This window comes from Accipiter gentilis, chromosome 34 (genome assembly GCF_929443795.1).
Source record: "Accipiter gentilis chromosome 34, bAccGen1.1, whole genome shotgun sequence".
Classification (NCBI taxonomy): domain Eukaryota; kingdom Metazoa; phylum Chordata; class Aves; order Accipitriformes; family Accipitridae; genus Astur; species Astur gentilis.
Genome location: NC_064913.1, coordinates 6,516,288 through 6,536,145, shown reverse-complemented (window position 1 = coordinate 6,536,145; position 19,858 = coordinate 6,516,288). Strand labels below are relative to the sequence as shown.

The window sequence follows — 19,858 nt, the reverse complement described above, 5'->3', positions numbered from 1 at the left end:
TACATAATGAATAATGAAACATTATAATATGATGAAAGCATTATTTATGATAACACTTTGAATCATCTATAGAACATTACTTGATAATGCAGTCTGTTATGACATGTTAGACCCAGGCGCAGGGTCTTCTGTTTCTAATATCACTGCAGAATTCAGGATAGATATTTAAAAATCCAGCAACACAAAGAGTATTTTGGAAAAATATTAGTTTCTTACCTGTACTGGTGGCCTTTTCATACTCATTTTATGTTCACTAACCTTCCGTCCTACTTTGTTGCTAGTCATATATGAAGAATAGCACTAATTCATAATTAAATAAGCACAGGATTTGTTTATTATGTGTGCTATTATGATAGCACAGGATTCACTTGCATTATTTTTAGACAATACTGAAATCATGTATTCAGATTTTTTTGAAGACTGTTTCATGTGTTTTCTCACCTGCTGCAGTCATTGCATCAGATTATTATTTCATTTATTCAGACACATGAATAATAAGCTGAAGGCTAGGTTTTTCAAGCCATTAAAAATGTACTGATTTGTAACCGATTAGCTCATTTTAAACATTTAATTGCTCCAAGTATGATTTCAATCCAAACAACTCCAAATCAAATCATGGACACTTAATCAAAGAATATTCCATTTCTTCAAGAGTCTTTTGAAACTGAACTGGCCTTAGTCTGCAAATTTTGAATGCCTTGACTTGTGTTGAAGTAGTAGTTGAAAAAGACAGTTTCCACCTTGCTTGGGCTTTCCTGATAGATGCAAAGAAGCAAGAGTTACACTCCATTGAAAAACCTAAGGGAAACCAACCAGTGAGATACTCTTCTTTCCAAGGCAAAACCAGGAACAAATTACATACAGAATGGACAACGAGCATTTACAATAGAGCCACTGGTTAGCTGAACAAAGCCTGTGCTTTAAACATGCAGTAGCATTTACAAAGGAACTGAGGTGGCAAGCTGAATTTCATTTCAGCCTTAGGTTTGACAAGTAGCTGTCAATCAATGCACAGAGGATTCTGCAGTACAGTTCTGTTGCCCATTGTAGTGTATCATGGAATTTCATATACCCAAACTGGGTCTGGTTGTTCCAGCCTTCCAGCCAACAAGATTTTTCTGAGTCAGGACTGTGGAAGTCTGCAAGCTCGCTCTTCTGCTCAGAAACAAAAGCTCTCAACATCTTTAGGGGCAAAATGGGTAAGCCCCTATGCTCAGGTTTTAGCTGAAATGTGACTGGAGAAGGGGAAGAAACTGGAACCAAGACAGGATGGAAGGAGAAAATACTGAGCATAGAAGTAGGATGAAAGTAAATTAAAGGAAAAATGGGAGACCATTAAGTGAATACTTAAAAGGGGATAAAAAGATTCCTTAATGGAAATTTGGTGTGAAGAGGAGCAGAATGATGTAGAAAAACAAAGGCAGAATATGGAAAGTGAATTTATTTTTTTTTTTAAAGGAAGCTGCCTTATCCAGCTTTTTGTATTTAAGTCTTATTAAGAATCTAGCTACTTCTAGTAACAAAAACATAAGAAGACTGATGACTTTCGACAGAGAAAGGATGACACATTCCCCCCTGGAACTGACTCTACATAGCTGTGTGGTCACTTTTATTATCCCCTACTTGAAGAGCTGACAAGATAGCAAAGCTTATAATCCCCTTTCAAGTTCATTAATATGACTAAAATCCAGACACGCTTTACACCTGTTTTTCCAGTGTTTCAGAATGGAAGCTTTCCAGACTGATAAAGGATCTATTGATGATAAAGAACCTTCATTTTGCTTGAATGGCAATTCCAAATATATTTTTCATAACACAGTCCAGATGTTGTGCTCTCATAAAGCAGCAGCTCTGAGAAGCTGTAAGAAGAGCATCTTTCTGAGAATCTGTTTGTGCACATTTTAGTGAGGGAACTCTTCCACTGGAAAGGAAAAAAGCATGTGTTTGTGAAATTATATTGACCTTGAAAAAACTTCCCTAAAAAAAAGAAAAAAAAAAAAAGAGATTTGAAAATTAAATAAGGAAAATTTAAAATTATCATTCTTGAAAGTTTTATATTGAGAAAATTTCTGGATTCTGTCTTAAAAGCTGTTTTTAATGTTATACATTACACACTTCAATTTATACATTTTGCATATAAATTCAGGTCAAAATATGACATGCCTATGTTGTTATTCTTATTGCATGTAATACTAATTTAAGTTGTATTTATGGATCACAATGATTTTTATTTGTACATGAAGTACTCTGTGGGAGAACAGGAGACAATGATCATAAATTGAAACTTGGAAGTTCTAACTGAATGTGAGGAAAACCATTTCCACAGAAGGACAATTAAGCATTGGTACAGGTTGCCCAGAGAGGCTGCAGAAACTCCACCCTTAGAGGTTTTCAAGATTTGCCTGGAGAAAGTGCTGAGCAACCTGGTCTAAACTCAAGTGCTGATCCTGTTCTGAGCAGGAGGCCAGGCTGGGAGACCTCTCAAGGTCCCTTCCAACCAGAATGATTATGCTATTCTACAGTTTCAATCAAATTGTTTCTCTTGCTTCCTTTGCTGGAGATACCTGCTGGTACCAGCTCCCCTCTCAATGAGGAACAAGTATTGTGACCAAGTAGTATATCTTCATCCTCATTGTTTTACAGTTTATCCACATCCTAAAAACATCACAACTCATGGTAAAGTTGAATACTAAGAATTTGAATCAGAAAATAAAATAATCAAAGTGCTATGTGAAGAATTACTGTATTCCAGATCTCTGTGCTTATCATACTTTAAAAATAAAATTACATAAAATGCTTAAATAGAATATTTTATCACAGGTATTAATTACAAAAATAGTGATTTATTGTTCCAATACCCAAATGCCTTGCTGAAAAAATGCAAGAAAGACAAACAGGAAACCAGGAGGACTGATAAGAAAAGACATACCTTGTTATGCCTATTTCTGACAAATCATAAAAATAATGACACAAACATGAAAAAATTCACACATATCTGAACAGAAAGAACTGTCTGAAAATGCTTCATACAGAAGCATCGAAATCTTTCCAGTTTAGAAGTTCAGAATTGTGATCAACATTAAGTTTTAAGCTATCTGTTGCGCTTCCCTAATTCTGCAATGACATGTACTGTGCAGTTCCAAGGCAGGCAGCGTAGGGCAGCTATGCAAACAAAACAGTAGCAGAGTTTTGTTTAATTTAGAAAAACCTGGGCAGTTGAATCTAATCTGTTCATTTTTCATGCTAGTATGGTATTACAAAGATAATAATTGTATTACTACTATTATTAATAAGATAAAGTTACATTTGTTATTAATGAAGCACAAAAGAACAGCGGTCTCTTATGACCAACCTTCACGGCAGGCTGTATTTTCATCATTGTGATTTCCATGATCAGAATGGTTTTAATATAATTAGGTATACAATAAAAAAAGGCCCTAAGAGAAAAGAGCAAAACTCTTAAATGTAAAATAGGTGCTGTTTTAGAAAACGATAACTGTTTCTCTAAAGGCTTTCATCACCTACCATAAAGCTTGTGGAGGTAAGAATATACTATGATAGTGACCTGATAAGATTATTCAAGTCAGATGGAATTGCCTAACCTGGAAATCTAATCTTAGTGAAGCCAATAAAAACGCAGTATGCACAGGTGTAAAATATGTAGGCTAAGATGAATTTCAAAGATCAAGGCTGTTAATTTACTTCTTACATAGCTAATTATAACTAACTGCTGGACACTTATCTGCCTGGAAGTAAGACTGCAAAAAAAGTTTTGTGTTTTTAAAACTGCATAATTATTTGCAAGTAACCATAGAAACTGGCATTTTTTCAGTGCAGCTTTCTATTATACATATAAACTTTATCTCTTCCCCCCCCCCAAAGCCCTTTCTTTGTTCCTCAAGCTTTGACATAAAATATTAATTTAAGTAGAAAGAATGAATTTAACTTTTATTGTGGAACAGAAAATAACAGTGTAGGCAGTAAGAATTGATCATTTTCACAATGACTGTTACCCCCACTGAAATTGGGACAATTATACACAGTCCAGAAAACAACTGCACTATATAGTGACTTTTGATATAGGGCTATTACATACTATTCCCAATTCTATAAAAGATCATTATTCACTCCCTTTTATGTACGGAAGTTTCAAGAGACCATGAACATGCCCTACAGTAAATAGACTTTTAAAAACACAGTCATAAGTTTACAAAATAAAACCACACCTTTTCAAGTGTCACTTGCAGAAGACTACAGAATTTAACTATTTTGTATGGAAAGGTAATTTTTTTGATTCTCAGTCAGTAGCTAAAACATAATCTTGGGACAAAATTCAAAGTTTCCCATATCCATGTGTGAACTGCTCTGTACTCCTTCAATATTTTTGTTTAAGCTGCACTGTGACCTGGAAAGTCCAAGTAAGTATCATGGTAAAAGACATGGAAATTAACTGATCTCTTCTTCCATAATTATAAATATCTAAATCACCCACCTACAGAAATCAGGCTTAAAGAAACCAAATATTTACTAATCGCCAGCAACTGACAGAATGGTGAACTACAGGCAGTTAATTAGGCAAACTCCTTTTGCTAGGTTACCTCAGATATGCATCTTTAATTGAAAAGCTAAAAATTTACCTGTGTATTTTGACAACTCTACTGGAATTAATGTGTGGCATTTTAGTAATTATATTTCAAAGGCATCACATGGTGCTTTGAATCGGATAGGCTCAGTCTCTCAGGAAGGGCCATCTAATGGGCTCTCCATCAGTAACACTCAGCTGCTAGTTTAAAAAGTAACATTACTGTAACCTGGAGGTGAACCTGATTGCTTGTCCTGATGGCAAGTATTATTCACTGTAAGCACTAGAGAAAACACTGAGTTTCCACAACCAGGCATAAAGACAAATGGCGTAAGCGGGAGAAGAGTGCACAACTAAACACAAGTAGACTACAACATGTTATCTGACTTCCTGCTCTGGATGTGACAGCTTTGGCAACTGCCCATCTTAGAGTGGTGACTGAGAAATGGAAAGCCAACTTTCTTAAAATACAGGGTATCCTGGCACATATGATGACCAAGAAAAATTCTTGAAGGTATTTTCAAGGTCTCATGTTTCAAGGCTCAGAAGGTTAGACAATATAGACACTAACAAATACTTACTAGCCACCTGCACAGCCGAATGCAATAAAGAAACACACAATACAACACTAAATGTAAAGAACATGCATAGTAAGATGCATAACACCAATATCAAGCATAAATAAACAGAAAAAAAATATGCCAAAACAACCAGGGAGGAAAAACCCACATATCATTAACTCACAAAACCAGTTTATTAGTCGGTAAACACAGATTGTTCAACAGTTTATTGAACCCCGTACACATTTTTTAAAATCTCCTATTGATACTGCACAGAAATGGATATGCTGTTTCTGAAAAGTAACAACTTGCTTAATCATCCATATTTATTTTCGGCATTGTATCTGTATCACTCAGCTGACTGATAGTCGCACTTTGGTGGCATTGCTCCTGGGAAGCTAATGTTGAAGAGACGCCGTAAACCTGATACATTATATTGCAACGAATAAAAGGACAATTAGGATTAATAAAACAGAGCTTTATTTAGTCTGTAGAAACAAGTGGATCATTTAAATAACCCCTCAAGGTTTCATAGTTTTATCATAACATTTCTGGGTTTATATGCTAAATCTTAGAGATTCCTTTTCACAAGCCTAATACTGTATTTTTAATAATACACTTTTCTTCATTTAAGACTCATAAAATTCAGTTTCACTGTAAAAATGAATCATTTTCCAGAGCTTCTGGTTGATTTCTTTCAATTCAGCATTGGAATTTCAGCTGAGAGGAAGATATTTGACAACTGAGGACATAATGTTCCAGCAAAACAGACCAAAAAAGCAACAGAGACACAGAGAGCAAAAGTGAGAGAGCACACACGCATGCAAGAAGAAAAGGAAGAAGCACAAACATGGGAGTTTTTTGGAGCTCTTTGTAAAACATCTAATCAGCAGAAAACAGAAGCTCTTAAAACAGATCAGACATAGCGTGCTATAGGCAGATAATTTGGAGAAAGCACTATATGTTAAAGCTAAGGGTTTAACAACCAACAAAAAGGCACAGAGATAATGCATTCATGTATCATCTGTCAGAAAATTTAGTGAGTTCTATCTGAAGCAATGCAACCTTATAGCCCCATCCCCATAGTACATATAAAAGGAAGAAAAAGTAGAAGCAAAGCTACAAAGACAGTTTGCTGAGTGGGATAAAGAGATGCCCAAAGAGCTCTGAGCTTATGTCAAGGAAACAAACACTTACAGAGGGAATAGGTACACACCACCCATTCCCTCGCTGTTCTATAATATGACAGTAAGATACCTGGGCATGGGGAGGAAGGAAGGTACATATAAAAACAAGTACTTTCTCTGTGTCTAGATACATTGCTGATCACATAAATGGGTACCATCCCAGCTTGAGTACCTCTTTGCAAGGTCAGTTACAACCTAGTTACAGCACTCCAGCAGATGTGAATTTTATCCCCATTGTTATCCTTTTGAAAGCACTGCTATGAAGAACATCAGAGACTATGGAAACTACAACAAAACAAATTAGGTGACACTGGGGAATGAGGGAATCTCTTACAGAGGAGTATGGTTAAGGTAGCTCTACAAGGGAAACTAAGGTTTAGGTAGAGCTGCCAATAAGACAGTAGCAAAGGGAGAAACATGGGAATAGAAACAAAAAATAAACAGAGAAAGGAGAATCAGAAACAATATGGGGCTAGATGTCACAGTAATATGTAGCAGATTAGGATAATTATACCTGAGCTTTCCTCTTCCCTATCCCCATCTCATTATTCAGGCTTGTAAAGTCTGATGTTTTTTCCCAGGAGAATGTATAGGAGAGGCAGGGAGTGTTTATATTGGCAAAATAGGCAACAAGAAACTCCGATGTTCATAGGATTTGTTCACAGTCTTATATAGGTATTTTCAAGATTAGGAAACACCAAGTAAGCCAATTTTTTTTTTTTTTAAAACCCATAGTAACTTGACAACAGATGTAATCTCAGTTTCTTTTAACAAACATCAAAAATAATTAGGTAGTAATGAACACATTTATCAAACAGACCAACACACTGGCACCTTCTAAGAAGTATGCACTGCTGGACAAATCAATATTCAGAACAGTCTCTTAGTCTGAAAGAATAATGATTAAGTAATAGCAGTACACAGTTCTGTAGTTCTTCAAGGTCTCTGCAAGACTGGGATTGTATCAGCTCATTTTTTTCATGCCAGCAACAATACTATCAATTTCACGACAGGAGTGAATTCCAAAACCCCAGGAAAAGTTGTTATGTACCACCATATCCATTTTTAAAAGGAAAGCTACTCAAGAGGGTTTAAGTAAGGTGCTTATGTCCACTAACATATCCTTGGAAAATTTCAGAAATCCTTGGATTTCTTCTACGCATTTTCCTTTTTTTCCCTCTATTTTTTAATTTTTTGTTTCCTTTTTTTTTTCTTTTTCTGGGGCGGGGGGGGGGAAGGGAGGAGGTGTCTACATACGCACTCCTCAAGCTGTGAAGCAAAATTTAACAGGAAGAAGGATCCCCAAATTAATTAAAAGTAATGTTTGTTAATTGAAGTTCATTTTGGAATAGCACAGTGAAAATGTGACACAAGATACACATTAATGAAAAAAGAACTTCTAACAATCACACCAAAAATGCTTGACCAAGTACAAGAAATGCTTCCCTCCACTTCAGGATAGAGCTTAACGATGTGATCCCTACTAGTACTGCGACAAAGAGACTGGAGGAAATGAAATCTCGCCATTGACCAGACACAAAGGACAGCCCACATACGAATAGGTAAGTACAGCTGTCACACTCTCGTGAATGCCAGAAAGCTGTGAAAGCCATTGTATATGATCCATGATGGGGTTGGATAGCATCACACTGCTTTCCATATGCTTAAAATCACTGGTTCTGCTTCAAAGGCAATTAGTCTAAGTAGAATTCTAGCTGTGATTTAACATAATGAGCCTACTCAGGAGATTATTAATATAAATAACAATTGTTACTTCTGGAGGAAACAGTCTTTAAAAGTTTCAAATTCTTTCATTCTTTTTACATGGATATGGAAAAAGTCCACAAGGATTGGGACATGGACTAGTTTTCCACAGTGCAGCTGGAGTGTCTGCACCAATAGGTCATAGCTCCATACACCGAGGCTGCAAATAGACAAACCACTGTTATCTGCAGGATAAACTATTAACAGTTTAATAGCTAGTAGTTTATTAACTAATGATTTAATGTGGTTTAAATTTATTAAAATTATTATCCCTGAAGTAAAATTAGATCTTTAAATAAACTCTGTTGGTGTTAAGCATTTCATTTAAACTAAAGATTCAAACACTGAGACACGCTTCTAAAAGCAAAATCCCATCAAAAATGGTTAAGGTTTCACAGTCTAAATGACATCTTACTCCTTTTTTCTTATCCTTCTTCCTAAAACAATGTTCTCACTTGGCATCACAACTTACAAGAATGAGTGAAATAGGCTTATAGTATAAAAGCAGCCTGGGCACTATTTCTGTTAGAAATGAAAAGGTATTGGGAGACCTATTATGTGAAAGATCAAAGTGTACTGCTGTACAGTACTAGCAGAGACCTCCAGGCTATCATGCATTTTACACAGTATTGCCAGACTTTGCAATAAATGTTTGGGAGTTATCTTTGGAAGCTCCAGCTCCTGGATCCATGTGACTGCATGAAAATCTCACCTTTCAATAATAAAATACACTTCTAAACCTTGAGATTTTGGAGGGACTGAAGCAGTCATGGAAATCAGGCAGTAATGAGAAAAACTCCCAAATACACAGCTAATGGGAAAAACAGAATAATATCTTTAATGGCTTACCTAAAGCTTTTTAATTGGTGAGACTGGAAACATTGCCTATATATTATGTGCTTTATGACCACCACGTTCAAAAACTTTTGCTTTCAGCTCAAATCACTGTTGTTGCATTTGTTAGCATAGCTACAAGAGTCTCAAGTATGAAATACATCAATCAACATTGCTTTAAAGCTCCGCTCACAGCAAAACCACGTCTTGCCTCTTTAGCTTGCAGTACAAAACTGAAGGTATAGCAGCAGAAGCACACTACAGACACACAGCTAATATATTTGATATATTCCAGAGCACTCCTAATCACTGCTCATTTCTAGCTGTTCTAAAGTATATCGCCCCCGCCCAAAAATCCTAATCCAAGGAATCATGTTTTTCCAAATATACTTAATTTTTACTTTTGTATTTTCAAAATTATTTATTGCAAGAAAAATTTTACAGTGCCCATTTTTGCTCAGTTTAGATATCAATATAAACCCAGCAGATTAACATCATAAAATATATTTTTATGTGCTATCTTTGGTAATGGCTTTGCAAAACATTTTTGGTTACATAGTAAAGTGATTAACTGAATTTCCTATTTTCTTTGCATTTTCAGAGATAAATGTCAATATACTAGTAAGTTAAAGATAGGACTGTGAACAGGTATAAGATGCATCTTTTCTCATTTCTGAATGAACTTATTTTGAACGAGTTTCATTCATACAAGAAGAGCTGTCAAAATGTGATGTTTATGATGGCTATATGTCTTCAAAACAAGATTTATAGTGCCAAACTTTCAAAGAAGTAAACGAAGAAAAATCATTGAAGAACAAACGCATACTTGGAGAGGATCCAAAACTGCCAAATAATGTTCCTTAGCTATCACCAACTCCATACCAGGGAGTCACCTTAACCTGTGTGTAATCACTTGTATCATATTAGTTAATTTTTGAGTTAACCTTCATGGACCATAAATGCAAAATATCAGAGTTGACAAGAAGTCTAGACTTTTAGTTCCTAATTAAAGTGTAAGTCACTACAAGAACAGTGACAGAACAGGCTATCTCCAATTCTCTAATGAAATGTGGGCTGGAATTCACCTACCAGGAATTACTAAGATACATATCCAAAGCTAACCTGGTAGTCTTTAAAAGAGGATTGTGCAAAGAGATTAAGAATTAAAAACAAAAGGTAAGTACTGATTAAAGCACGCTCTCACAAAAAAAGAACAACAAACCGCCCCCAAAAAGCACGCAACACTGCAGATGTCAACACATTTTGTTTGATTGTATTTAGAGACAGGACTACAATAGCAGTTACTAGCGTCAGCAAAGCTGTATTATGATGACACAGTATAATTCTTCTTATGGAGAGCTTTTAATCACAAGTATTAAATACAGTCAGTAGCTAAAGAGTAAAAAAAAATCAAAACAAAGTATCAACCTCCCCATTCAAAAAACACAGATAACATAGAGCTGTAATAAAAACTGCAGAAGAAAAAAGAATTGACGTTAAAACTTCTTTGATATGTGGATCATAGGAGGAGTTCATTATAGTAGCTTCTTGGAAGTTGCCTCAGTAATTGTGTAAAACTGCTGCCATGTGTATACACAACATGACTTAATGCAAAAAAAAAACCTTTTTCAAATGAAAACTTCATGTTGCTCTGAAAGAGCCTGATTTAAAATCATAGCCAAGTTGATATTCAATGTAATGTTTAAAAATAACAAATTACAGTACAGGAACATAGTATACAAGACAAGAAAACAAGCACATGGTAACCCTACTGAGTGAAGCTGGCTTGTGACATTCCAATGAGCAAATTAAGCTAATAAATATTTTGCTTTTGAAACCTAATGTGCAAAGGTGGTTGAAGTCTATTGCAGCAGCATCAGTCCATGCATTTGGCTCCTACACTTAAAAAAGGTTCTCATTTATTTTACTGGGTTTTGGTGGACAAAGAAGCAGTTGGTAAGTGCACTTGCATTTCAGAATAAATACATGTCATGGTTTAACCCCAGCCAGCAACTAAGCACCACGCAGCCGCTCACTCACTCCCCCCCATCCAGTGGGATGGGGGAGGAAATCGGGGGAAAAAAAAGTAAAACTCCTGGGTTGAGATAAGAACGGTTTAATAGAACAGAAAAGAAGAAACTATTAATGATACTGATAACACTAATAAACTGACAACAGTAGTAAGAAAAGGATTGGAACATACAAATGATGCGCAGGGCAATAGCTCACCACCTGCCGACCGACACCCAGCTAGTCCCCGAGTGGCGATTCCCTGCCCCCACCTCCCAGGTCCCAAACTAGATGTGATGTGCCATGGTATGGAATACACCGTTGGCCAGTTTGGGTCAGGTGCCTTGGTTGTGTCCTGTGCCAACTTCTTGTGCCCTGGCTGGGCATGAGAAGCTGAAAAATCCTTGACTATAGTCTAAACACTACTGAGCAACAACTGAAAACATCAGTGTTATCAACATTCTTCGCATGCTGAACTCAAAACACAGCACTGTACCAGCTACTAGGAAGACAGTTAACTCTATCCCAGCTGAAACCAGGACAATATATAAAATAACATTGAAAAATGGAAAGTACAACACAGATTTCCAGTGGAAAACTTCCAAGCAGTAGCAAAATATCAGCCAATAGTTTATTTAAACCATTGAATTGCTTACATGGCTAAATTCCTAGCTGAGAAAAATAAGATAACATGACTTCTGGGGCACTTGGAAAACACATCATTTGAAAATGTTTCTAGAAAAGTATGTGTTTACCAATTGAAGAAAAAGCTGAGAAGCTGCAGCAGATAAATTAAATAGTAGAGAGTAATCAATCACGGTGCTAAAATGATAGATGACAACTAAACTGAAGCCCCAGGGAAGTACAAACACAGAGCCATTTTGCAAAATTAGGTTGCATAACTAGCATACCTCAAAGCAGTACAGAATCTAAATCCGTGTCAGAGATCTCACATTAAAAAATGCAATGTTGTGTCTGTAATACAAGATGGATAAAAAAAAAGAAAAATGAGGTCTTGAGGCACAGAATTTTGTAAGCATATGAGTCACAGAGAATATACTACTCTGAATAGTCTTAAGATGATAACCAAAATAGAGACAAAATAAAAAACCTTTACACTATGCAAATGTTACTATATAATTTACCAGAAGTTTATAGTTCTACTGTGGGAGGATTGGAAAAAAAAAGGAAAAAAAAAAAAAGAAAAATAAAAGAGTGACACTAATTTAGGGGAAGACCTCATTAAAGAATTCAGGTAGTGTGAACACTCAAATGAACTATTTTATCCAAGCCTGCAGTATATGCACATGAATTTTAATAGGCAATGACAAAACCTGGGAGCACAGGGAATGAGGGCACTTCCATGCTGCTTCTAGATTACTATATTGCAATGAAAGATTGAAATTGTAATGTAGGGGAAGATTATTGTGATTAGTAGAGAACATTCAGAAACCACAGGCTCATTTCTTTTTGAAGGCTCATAAATTCAACTTTTACAAAACTGACCCTTCCAAAACCAAGGAACACTTCATTTAGCTACTTCATCTCTGGTACATTACATACCTCTAGATATAATATGGTAAATGGTAAAATATAAAACATGGTAGTTTTCAAAATAGGTATTAAGGTATACAACAATAACATTGTGTGCTCATGAGCTAACAGTAAGTCTAACATGAATTTAGTTCTACATATAATGGAGTCAAATTGCCTGTACAATAATTTTCAGCAGGGCAAGCCTCCTCTCATCTGCTCGCAGCAGAGCATGGTTTGGCCATCCTCCTCCTGTATATAGCACTTCATTTGTGCAGTCTCCTAATTTATGTCATATTACCTGAACTTGCCTTTATTAAACATGAATAATGAAAAAAATTGTTATTAACTAGCAACCACCAAAGATGTCAATTATAAACCAAAGTATGTGGCAGATGAAATTTGATTGCTGCTGACTATGTGAGGATAATGGACACCTTTTCTGGAACACATATTGCAAGATTTTTTCCCTCATCCACAAAGGACGACTGCGATCTTTTGCCATATCAAAGCCAAATGACAAAGGCCCTTGCATTTAAAACAAAGACAAACCCCCACAAAGTATAGCATATATTACAACTTTTATTTTATCCTTTTCTTAATAAGAACAATATTAATTTTATCTTCTTCCTATATCTGGAATCCAATATTTTTGCCTCTCAGCACTTGATATTTTAAATTTTAGGTTTTAATTCAGGTTGAGGAAAAAAAAGTATTTTTAAAAAAAGATCCACAGTTTATCAATACCAGTGTCAGAAGAATGACTTGTTGCTTACCATATGAACAACATACAGTTCACAAGGGTGTTTTAAGCATGCCCAAAGGTAGCATACAGGGACTTCCCTACATGGCTGAATGTATAGCCTGATCAAGCTGGTAACATTGCTCCTCACTGATGATGGATGAGAGATAAATGTAATTTTATTTCTGTTTTATTATTCTAATTTCCCATGTATATTCCAAAGAGAGCGTTAAATAAATTACACATTACAAATGTTAAATACCCATTGTACAGTTTCATTTCTGTAATTATATATCATTGTTAGATCATTTGTAGTTTATAATCATAATACCATGACTGATAAAATTAACTGATGGATACTATGAAAAGGTTCTGTCAACCTATTCTGCCAGCAGGAGAGAGGGAATTTGTATGTGACGGAGTATCAATAATAGTTGATTAATTTTTTCTCACTATACACAAATAAATCCATGCTATTCTGAAACAGCTGCTTGTGAGTTCTGGCCTCTTGACACAGGAATACAAGCGAGGAGAAAACCTTCAAGTATCTGCAGTAGGGAAATTTTATTTCTACAAACAGGTCTATAACAACTCCTGGATTTTTTGTATACGTACATCAGTTGAATTATACAAATTGCTTGGAATTGCTAATATTTATGCATGTAACTATCAGTCACCTGCTGCCAAAACTTAAGATCTGGGGGAAACACATAATTGATTTGGTTGAAGGTATTCCATGTGTTAAATAACAACTCCCAAAAGTTTCACCACATCTTTCTGCATGTCAAATAAAAATTGCAAGAGCTGACCCATATTACGCTATGTTGCAACCCTTTGCAAATTCCTTTGATATAGGTATATGGCAATGTTTTGTGCATTATTACCTGACAATATCAATAATGTTCTTGGTCTGCAGAGTATCTATTTGACACTAGAAATAGCAAGCTCAAAATTTGCCAAAGATCAGGAACATTCTGCAATGCAGATCTGCCAAGAGGAAGAGGAGATGACCCTGTGTGGGAGATGTGAGGAGAAACTATGAAGTTGGAGCAGATTAGCTGTGTAGGGAAAAGACTGGAAAGATAAAGGGTGAACAGAGGTGTGATAGCACATAGGGAATATAACCACAAGAGTCATGGTGGGAAAGAAGAGAAAATGGAAGGAAAGTATGACTGACAGAAGCAGCAACAGAAATTTAAGAGGAATAGATAAAAAAGATAAGAGTTTTGATAAGTTTTTTTAAAACCAATTTTTTTTCTAATGATCTTCTGGAACATATGTATGATTCGTTATATGTCTAAAAAATGCCTACTGGTAGCACAGTTTAGTACATTGTATAAATAACTATACAGATTTTCAAACAAGCATTATGTCGCCCTCAGCTTCAGTGAAGTGTCACACGTTTCCTTTCATGTTGTGTGATTAAACGTTATGTTAAAACCCATCACTGAACTTGGTTGCCCAGAGAGATACTGGGCATTTTTTGGCTGTTGAAGTTTATACATATTCTTTTCCACCAAAGAGTTTTATTTTTACTGCTTGCCAAAAAACATTCAACATTTATTTCTATCCAAAACTAGTCTATTTTACATGCCAGTTTGGCTAAATGAATAGAGATTTCATATATAACAATAAAATTCCTTCAATTCTACTGCATGATATACTCTCAAATGTATATTCTATAAGCAGAATGGTGCTGAAGAACACATATTCTCTGTACATTACTTACTGTCCACAATCTTCTACCACAAAAAGGCAGGCTCTATTAGCACCTAGCATAGAGGAACTGTTAATAGAAATGCCTTAACACACATTCACCCACTTTGGTTCTCAAAGGGTATTGCCACCTTTTAATACGCAGTAATGCAGTACACCCATATAACCAGCTACATTTCCCAGGGCATATTAGTTAGGATTGCAATAAAAGCAGTGCCTGTTCTCTACTGTATCATGACTGGTACTTCACCAGCAGCCTGAGATTTTTTTCAAAGGACAACATCAATAATATAATTCACAAGACAACCATGGCTCATTTTCTTGTCTCAGTGAGTAGTCTTAATTACTTGATGTTTTATAAAGCTGTAGTTATCAAAGGCCAGTGCAGCCATACATTGTGATTGGTCATACTGTGCAGTGAACAACACAGCTCTGACCACAGTTCAGAACAATTAGTCAGTGATTAAGTGGTTAACACAAACCCATAAAACTCTCTTACTCATGTCCCGACTCAACGGGATCTGACTACGCTGATAAATCTAAGTATTTTTCTGCAAAATTGGAGGTGTAAGCAAATGCTAGTGTAATACTATTTTTAGCTTGGTACCTTCTACTATTACAATTCACTTTTACTGAGAAGGCGGTGGCAATATTTTCAGTATGGGCAGTGATGAAGACACATTGTGTGGATTAACTGGGCCTCTTACCCAAAATGATTACAGGATTAATAAAAGTCTACCCCTGTGAAATGAAACTGAGTTGGATAAAAGGCAGAAATGCTCACTGCACTAATTTCTTACACTTGTTAAAAGAGCTGCAAATAAGAAAAAATAAAAAAATAACTAAAAAAAGGAAGTACAAATAGTGTTCAGCTTCCGAGTACGTAATCTGGTCACTTACTGTTCACAATACAGACTGTGTGCTTAACTCTCTTCTCTCTATTCAGGACTCCACGTTTCTGTAAGAAAAACAAATACATGCATTTACCATCTACATAAAATTAATTACCTAGTTTCATTTGTGCCACAGAAGTTTGCCATTTTCCTATTTAGTTTTAGCTTACTCCAAGATTTAAAGCCTTGGGTTTTTGTGAAGCATCCAGAAGAGAAAGTTCAAATTGCTCCTTTTTCTTAAAAAGCAACATTTCCAGTTTTAAGTACTACAATAGCAGCAGAGATGGGAAACCCACAGGCCCAGGGGACAAATCTCTTTTGAAACTTCATACCAAATTCTGAGCATATGAATTGCATCTGGGCACCTGCAGCTCTCCCCAATTCAGGAAAGGTGAACAGGCTTCCACACCTGTGAGGCTGGCAATCCTTTGGTCAAAATTAAATTCTCATGCTCTATTACATCTTGGCTGGATTACCCCGTTAGACTGAGGAGTCAAGGAAGAAACAACGTGTACCTCCAACGACAGCCACAGCGTCCCCCACCGCTCCTGGAGGAGAGTAGGACCCGCTGCAGAGGGGTGTTTGATGCCTCACTCCCACTGTTTCATGCAGACAATTAGCATAATGAGCACTGATCACAGCACACCAGCTGCCTGGCCTTTCTTGGGCAGCTTACAGGCATCACAACAGAGGTGAGTTTTAAGGCAGGATTTGAAGGAACACAGCCTACTGGCTTTGCAGATTTTTACCATTAACAATTTTCATGACTAAAGGTTGCCTGAGGGAAGGGAGAAAATTGGGACTGATGGGCAGTAAGGGTTGCAATAAGGGCAACATTGATGTGAAAGAGCAGGCAGGATCAAGCTGTGAAGGCACTTACAGGCGAAGATGACCAATTTTATGCAGTTAAAAAAGGGAGCCAAATGCACAGTCACCAAGATAGGTAAATATATTTTTAATTTTACATCAACTTTATCAGAGGAAAATGATACGGCTGTTATCTAAAATTGTCAAACTATACCACATCAACCCTTACTCTGGTCTTTCTTTAAAAAAGGCAAATCATGATTCCATCCAGCATCTCACACTAAATTAACCGGGCTACCATCTTTCATGACTCAATAAAAGATTCAGAACATAAGTGATTAAAAAAATGTAATTTTCCCTTTCTTTTTTAGTAAAGAATTAATATTGCCTTCTGTATAGTTCTGTCAATACCTATGATATCCCAGATACCACTCACCTGCATGGCAGTCTACTGAAAAAACCTGTTAGGCAACAAGGCTGTTTGGAGCCGAGTTCTGTACAGTCCATGAGCCTGAAGCATATGATACTATGTTGCTACTAAGTTTTAAACTTTTTTGAACTGTAGGGATTAGTTCTTCAATCTAACAGCCTATTTCATTATATCCCAGACATCAGTGAGGAGCTGTGGAGCACTCGAACAATGCAAAGCTAGCTGGACAATGATATGAAACCCTTACTCCAAAGGGTTTTGAATAATTCAGATGCTGGTGTAAAACACAGCTGTGTGATCAACTAATTTCTTTCCCAGAGCTTGTAATACATGTGACAATAGTCTTAGCAGGCCTCACATTGCTTGGTGCTCCTTATCAGCTGTATAAAATGTCCTGGTACAGGCCATGACAGACCTAATCTGAACTACTGTACTTAAATACCTCTTGAACAGGTTCAACCAAAACTTTGCCTCTCCCTGTCATTCAAGCCCTCCCAAACTGAGGGATCTCAAACTCAGACACACTCAGAGACAGGTTTCAATTAAAAGCTCTAATCCCAACCTCCTCCAGGGGTTCAGAGCCAGGGTTTTGGTTCAGGTGTCTGTGTACATCTTGCATTTGAGTAGAGGTAGCTGCAAGTGCCTTGGACAAATTAACACGCAGAGTCACACCTGCTCTGCAGTACACCGTCTCAATCCTCCCCTGTTTCTCTAAGCTGTCTGTGTCAAGCTGTGTCATATTATTACTGAGCCTTTCAGAAGATTAACTATTTCCTTCTGCTGCAAAGACAGAAAATGGAAAGGAAAGACAGATTTACTTGAATATTAATTGGAAATAACTGAACAAAAACACAGGTTATGTGCTAGAACAGCAAATTTAAGCGAAACCATGAGTAAGTGTGGTGCTTCATTAAGTGCAAACAGAGACAGCCCGCCTGCTCCCTTAAAGTTGACAAACGGAGTTTCCGAAACATATGAAAAACATAACGAAGATCTGGAATAAATAAGTAAAAACTAATCAATAACAATCAACAACTATCAAGGAGACTAAATACCAGCACTCTTTGCAAAGATTCGCAGAGCTAAAATATATATAGAGAAATAAACAGGAAATGTTTGCATTTCTAGAGAAAGATCAAAAAAAATTACCAGTGAAATTCAACTGTGTTTCTATCACTTAATATTAAACACAGGCTATTTTTTATGAGATATGCTGGAAGATTAATTCATTCACCCTTGGTTATGGCCTCCTGTGGGTCTTCAATGCAGGAGATCCCCTGCAGTGACAACTATATTTCCAGAGCTACAAACAGCATCTGTCATACCGCTAGTATCTTCCAAGGCTCCGTTTTCATTTCAATAGTATTTTCAAGGGAAGACTTTTCCTAATGAAACCATTGGAAATATCAACAGAAACACATTTTGATATGCCTGAATACATCTTGTAATATCTCTTTGAAGCGTAATCTATATTTAACAAATGGTATCTCCAGAAGATACTTTAGGGCATGTAATTTTAGGGTAAGTAATCATGTAAATGGTCTGCAACTTTTACTTCAGTTAGTCATGAGGATATGCATAAGCAATCAAAACAAAGCCTTTTTTAGTTAATTCTAAGCTCTCTGTTCCCAGTTACCTTTAGTGGTAACCAATGATGGAAACAGTCCCATTAAGCTGGGGTAGAAGAACTGGACCTCTAAAATAAACAACGTACAGTCTGCCACACTGAATTTAAGAATATACATGCTTATCTTTGCTCATGAAATGAAGCCCTATTCCCCTGCAAGGAGGGGATTCTTTGCAGTTTTTCCCAGGAAACTCTTCTTTAACTCATACAGAAACAGAGCAGATTTACATTCATTACAGGTGACAAAGAACATTTTTAGAATCACAGAATCATGGCAAAAATAAGCCCCTTCTATTACATGCTTCACTATTCATTGTGAACATAATATAACAGATGAAAGGGAAGTTGCATGGTAATTAAAGGTTTCCCAAGAACTTTTAGGCCATCTGCAGTTTCTTTATTCTATTACTATTTTTAAAGCCAGGAAGCATCGTGTGATCTTTTACAAACTCCATGAAGAAACAATTTTTGTCTGGTTAGGATTATGAGCTAAACACTCATTAGTAGAGCATATGGCTGCTGTTTGACTATTTTTCTCTCTCTTCTTTCAAACACTGATGAATAATTTTGCAAACTGAATCTCTATACTCTGGACTAATCAAGAGCTGCTAATACATTGTCATGATGGTTTAGTGACAGTTTGAGAGCACAACTGGACAACATTTTTGTTATGAAAAACTAAAAGCTCTGGAAATCAGTTTCAGGAGGGTTTTGGTTTTGACAGAGCTGAAACTTAGCCCAGGTTTGCTGAGGAGTTTATTGATCATCTTTCAAAGCTGAGGGCATCCCTTTATGTGGCATATCCGGGAGATTTTGAATAAACCATTTTGAAATTTTAGGTGGCAAAATATAAACCAAACTTCAAACAAAAAGCAGGTGATGTTTAGCTTACTGAATTTAGCAGTGCAGCCCCAAAACTCCACTCCAGGAGTGTTAGAAATGAGAATAGGAATTTCAAATTTTATTCTCTGCTTTAGAATTATTTATAAGAGAGAAAATCAGATTAATTGAAAGTGGAAGTTATACAGTATTATGAATAGACTGACATTCTGTAAAACACAAAACTGACATCTGGGAAAATGAGGCTAGCATTCGATTATGAAGTTTAAATTAGCTAATAACCAGTACAGAGTCTAGATAATTTCTAGTTGCATAATGTACAACAAATTAAAT

General features: G+C 36.2%; 1 protein-coding gene across 1 annotated transcript in view; it reads right to left on the bottom strand.

Annotated features, from left to right (window-relative positions):
* Positions 1-19,858, bottom strand: part of SYT1 (synaptotagmin 1) — a 353,854-nt gene that overhangs the window by 211,640 nt on the left and 122,356 nt on the right. The window contains 1 exon segment of the mRNA XM_049792446.1: positions 15,829-15,886. Coding sequence (XP_049648403.1) covers positions 15,829-15,886 — 58 coding nt within the window.